The sequence below is a fragment of the Cornus florida genome, unplaced genomic scaffold (assembly GCF_030987335.1).
Source record: "Cornus florida cultivar Cherokee Brave unplaced genomic scaffold, ASM3098733v1 CherokeeBrave_3.0.0_Hap2_Chr11, whole genome shotgun sequence".
NCBI classification, from domain to species: domain Eukaryota; kingdom Viridiplantae; phylum Streptophyta; class Magnoliopsida; order Cornales; family Cornaceae; genus Cornus; species Cornus florida.
This window is the reverse complement of record NW_026775581.1, coordinates 64,904,560-64,910,180: the sequence shown is the minus strand read 5'-3', so window position 1 is coordinate 64,910,180 and position 5,621 is coordinate 64,904,560. Positions and strand designations below refer to the sequence as shown.

Here is a 5,621-nt window from a genome sequence, read left to right as displayed (position 1 = left end):
ACGTTCACTTTTCGTCGGTCTCCTTAGGTTGATTAAACCCTGCATGGTATTGGCAATGTGAATTGTAGAACCAGAATCAATACATCAAGCATCATTAAATGTATTAACTACATTTGATTCATAACACACAAAGGAAAAGAGATTGCCCTTTTTAAGCGGCTAAGCCTTCTACTTTGGACATTCCTTTTTTATGTGCCCTTTCTTTTTGTAGAAGAAGCATTTGATGGTACCTTTATCGTCAACTTTGCTAGTTGATGCATTTCCCTTCTTCTTAAATTACACACCCTTTTTGATATGTCCCTTTCCATGAGTCGCTAGATGAGTACTTTATATAGCTTCTCCTGATTCAATCTCCCCTCCTCTTGAACACGCATGGTAAGAAATTCATTAACTGACCATGTTTCCTTATGTGTGTTATAAGAAATCTTGAATGGCCCATATTCAACAAGCAAGAAGTTGAGTATAAATTGGACAAGGAATGTCTCTAAAAAGGTAAACTCCAATGAGTTCATTTAGGCAGCTATATCTCTTATTTTTATAAAATGTTCACGGACCCCTTTATCACCCATATGCTTCATTGATGATAATTTGGTTATTAGGGTGCTAGCTAATGCTTTATCGGAACTTACAAACTGTTGTTCAATTGCTATCATGTATTCTTTTTCCTTAGTACATTCAGGAATTGAACTCCTTATGTTTTTCCCAATATGACTTTTAATGAGACATATACTTAAGCGATTTGATCGTTCCCACCTCTTATAAGAAGCCCTTTCACTTGGCGTACTTGATTCCGTGGGGATGGGTGGTTCATCCACACGAAGTGCCAAATTAATGTCCATACATCCCAATGTTAGAAGGATTTTCTCCTTCCAATCAGAATAATTATCACCAGTTAAAAATGGGATATGAGATGAACCAATATTGACAGAACCAAATGAAATTACTGCAAAAGGAAAACATGCCAAACATTACTATACTATACAATAAACTTTATTGAAATTCTTAATCCACGTTAAAAATTTCATATCAAAACAATGTGTCATTATAACCTTCCTGTGGGCAGAGATTTTAATACACTAAAGTCTTGAAAAATATAACCATAATGGGATAAAATATTCTTTACTGGCATTAAACTGATAATGATACAGTCCTGTGGGCATTTTGTATTCATTGTCAGTTTAATTCCATATCCTCTCTTTTTTTTGTTTATCCACGTTCATTCATAAACAATGATTATTTTCCTGTAGGGCAGAATAAAACACTTTTTATGAATGAACTATAACCTTTTAATGCATAATCTTTATGTTATATAAATATCATATATTAAAACCTTTTTATTTTTTATTTTATAGCACAAAACCAACAACCAAAGATGCTGTGGCTACTCTCTGGTTAAAAAATACATATTAAAATAGTAGTAATACTTATACTTTAATAAACTACATGTATGAGAATATATTGGACATGAATTTGTTTTTTCTTTTTTTTTTTAAAAAGCAGTAACTGTACAACATTGGAGTATTCTTCATTTCTATAGAAATTTTCACTCCAAAGTATTCTGCATAAATAAAAATTCATTATAAAACAAATCTTTATGGTCTTATGATGAGATTCACCCTTTTTTAAAGCAGTCGTGAAACCACTCGGGTCTGAATCACTTTTACCATAAAAAGCCAACGTTGTTCCCACTGTATAAATTCACGATGACATTCTCCCATATTTAAAGCAGTCGTTAAACCGCTCGGGTCTGAACACTTTATTCATCGCAATCCTTATGGGTGTAGTATTCTACCACTTCATTCTGGCTAACGTAGCCAAACGGTAAAACAGTACTGGAAAAATATTACAAACAGAAACACACCCACCAAAAATAATACAGAACAAATAGAACACAAAGGAAATATTACAGGCCAAAAAGATAATGGCGACATAGCCGTTAAACAAATATTACAGGCCAGAAAAAGAACGGCAGCACAGTCGCTGAACAAATATTATAGACATACAAACCGAAGGATAACATAGCCAAAAGGTATCACTCTGATACCAAATGAAAGAAACTATCAAGTCTAAAGAGATCGTATTACCTCCAGCCATGAAATCAGGTTGGTTAATGCCTGCAAAACAAATTTGGAAATCCTAATGATGTTCACGCCTATACAAATCTTTATGCGTGTACTTGATGAAGACAACACAGACTGCTTTTGTTAGGCATGGGACCTCTATAAGGATTCTGTATGAATGAAACGAGAGAGAGCAATCCATCATGCTAACCCTTGTTTTAAACTAATCAGATGATAACCACCATCAACTTCCCACAACCACGCTGCTGTAACTTCCCACAACGTGTAACGTTGTGTCAGACGCAGTGGATTAGAATATAAATGTATTGTGACAATACAGGCCTCACACGTGTTATAAATATACGTGTCTAACATTCTCCCACTTGGTCAATATTGACACACTTACTTTCAGTAACTAGTAATGACTTTTTGTTTACAGTTGTAAAATTGAAATAAAAAATGTCCTACTTCAACTACACAATCTAATGATGGTGAAGATTTGAGGTATAAGAATATAATTTGTGGTTGTGGGAAAATAGCTTCTATCAAAGTAACAAAGTACTGTTAAAATATGATAGCCTTATGTCACGCCCCGCCTATGGAGGTTGTGCCACGCAGGCGACACGCAGACGCTGAGGAGGACGCTGTATGGCAACTGCATGGCAAGTGGAGTTTCTAGAGTCTTTCGGAGTAGTCTAGAGTTATGTGGAAGATTCTAGATATGTGTAGTATATTCTAGAAGTGTGTGGAAGGTTCTAGAATTCTCCAGAATTGTGTGGAGTAGTATGGAGGGTTCTAGAATGTTGTAGATATGTATGGAGATGTGTAGAAGGTGTAAGAAGATTCTAGAGAATCAATCTCCACCATTGGTTAGAATGCATCCTAGCCATCCATTAGGGATGGGGATGCCTATAAATAGGAGTAGGACTTCATTTTGTAACCAACAAGTCCTAAAGTGAGTCTTGAGAGCCTTGTAGAGAGCTTGAGTGTTAGCCTTGTACAAAGCATTCTTTGAAGTAATAGAAGTATTATTTCCTTGCCAACTTAAGTGCCTTAGTGTGTGTGAGTGTGCAAGCCAAGTGAGGAGAGGGCGAGGGCAACTACAACACTAGTAAGCGCACGAGGGGAGTGTGTTGGCTAAGGTGTGCACGGGAGTTAGGCTGACCAAGTACTTGCGAGAGTGGAAGCAACGTCTTGGTGCCGCACGGGAGCAGCTAGAGTGGTGCTGAAACTCTAAGCCCGTGACACTTAGTTGTACCAATTGACTATAGAAGATAGCGTGATTTTAGGCTGTAATTCAGGATATAGCTTGATTCTAGGAATTTTGTCTAGAATGATCACTATATATACTCTGTACATATTCAAATGTAAATATATCAAAAAATTATAGATACAATTCTTTAAAGATGGTATCAGAGCAAGGTTCAAAACCCTTTTGATTCATTCATTCCAATTCATAGCCAGAAATTCATACCTGCCTCTAGCCCTCTCGTTCTCAACTTTGAACTTACCTTCTCTCTCTCTAACTACCAGATTGTTCAAAATAAAAAAAAAAAACATTAAATCAAAACCCAAATCCAGTTCAGGTTCGCGATCTGGAGATCGTCAAAACCCATATCCTTCAGCCGGACTCTTCAGTCCACAGCCGTCGCTGTTGCCGATCTCAGCCGTCGCTGATCTCAACTAGTTTCTTGGATCTCACCGTGGTTCTCTGACGCCTTTCTTGCTCTCTGTTTGGTCTCTATATTGGGGCTGTAAAAAAGAAAAAGAAAAAAAAAAAGAAAGAAGAAAAAGCCTTGGTCGTTTGTCCCTCGGAGAAAGAAAAAAGATACGTAAGCTTAAAGGCCCTGTAGACCCCTCCACTCTAGACAAAATCATTCCATGCTCCACCAACAAAAGTATTCCCTTTTCTTTTAAAAAAATATATATTATACATACATATATATATATATATGTATGTATGTATGTTGTTTCCTTGTTTGAAAGGCCCAAACATATTTACCCCCGGGGGCTTGGCTGTGATGGTAAGAGCTTGCCACTTGCACTCACCCAGCCAGTGTTCGGCTCCTCCCAAGCCATCCATGTCCTCTTACTCACCCGGTGTATCCTTGGGGCGAGACTCTACACCCCCAGGTTTGTAGCTTAGGGTGGGTCCCAAAGGGGCCCTGCCTAAGAGAGTTCCTGGTGCTAACTAAAAAAAAAAAAAAAAAAAAAAAAGGCCCAAACATAATTTCGATAAATCAAGCCCAGTTCATTTTTTGGCCCATTTTTCAGATATTTAGCCCAAATAAGCTTTGGCCTAGTTCAGAATTTTTTTTTTTTTTTGGGCCCAGTTGTTGCAATTTTTTTTTCTATATTCTGCTTGGTTAAAAAAAAAAAAGGAGGGAGAATGATGAGTGAAAAATTCTGAGTCATCTGGGATTAAATCCACTCCAGTTGTAGTTCAATCTTAAGGAATTTTTAATGCAAGAATTACTCTTACTGAATCAAATTACGACATATGGTCTTAACTTATGGAAATGCAAATTGCTGAAAGGGACAAAATGTCATACATTCATGGCAATACTAAGCCACCTGCAGAATTTGATGAAGGCTATGAAAAATGGTATGCTGAAAATCAAAAGGTTAAACGGTGGATATTAATGTCTCTGTCTCCAGAAATTATGAGGTGTTATCTATGCTTATCCACTGCTTACGATATTTGGAATGCCTTGTCAAAAGCTTTTTATGATGGAAGTGATGAAGTGCAAGTTTTTTCTCTGAATTAGAAGGCCTTTTCTGCCAGACAAAAATGAAGAATCCTCTCCGTATATTATGGAGAAATGACTGAAATTTTTCAAAAGTTGGACCATTGTGATACAGTGGTTATGAAAGATCTAGACGATATCAAAGCCCATCCGAAGTGTATTGAATGATTAAGAGTTCACATCTTTCTCGCTAGATTGGATAAGATTTTGATTCAATCCGACGAGAGATTTTACGTAAAGACTCAGTGCCAAATCTGGATGAGTGTTACTCCTTTGTTCGACGAGAGGCTGTACGCGGTACCACCCTAAAAGGTGATTCCGGAGCATCTAAATCTAGTGCCATGGTAGCCCATAACCGATCTAATCAGGGTCAACAAGATCGAGGACGGCCCAACAATGGTAGACCAACCAATGGTATTGACAAGTCTTCCTACAAATGCACTCATTGCAGTAAGATTGGTCATACTGAAAGTCGTTGTTTTGAGCTAGTAGGATATATAGAATGGTGGGATCCTAGTCATGGAAAGAAAAATCAACAAAAGCCTTCCACTGCAGCAGTTGTCCAAACAAAGACGGAAGATGAAGTTGCTAGCAAAGCCTCGGCATTGGTAATAGCTACAGATAATGGTAAGGTTTTAAATATTTCTACACCCGTTTTGAATAATGCATGGATAATTGATTCTGGTGCAATATGACATATGATTCTAGACAGGTCTCACCACTCAATTCTTCCCCCAAAAAATTTGTGTCTACTGCAAATGGAACTTCGACCCCAATTATTGGGGAAAGATCATTGACTTTAAATGATACATTC

The 5,621-nt window shown here is 37.3% G+C and overlaps 1 protein-coding gene across 1 annotated transcript; it reads right to left on the bottom strand.

The window, feature by feature from the left end:
• Positions 1-512: 512 nt before the first annotated feature.
• Positions 513-2,094, bottom strand: LOC132281203 (uncharacterized). The gene is made up of 2 exons (XM_059782930.1): positions 2,085-2,094; positions 513-943 (listed from the first exon to the last, which is right to left on the bottom strand). Exons 1-2 carry the CDS (start codon positions 2,092-2,094, stop codon positions 513-515), a joined length of 441 nt encoding a protein of 146 aa, XP_059638913.1.
• Between the last annotated feature and the right edge of the window lie 3,527 nt (positions 2,095-5,621).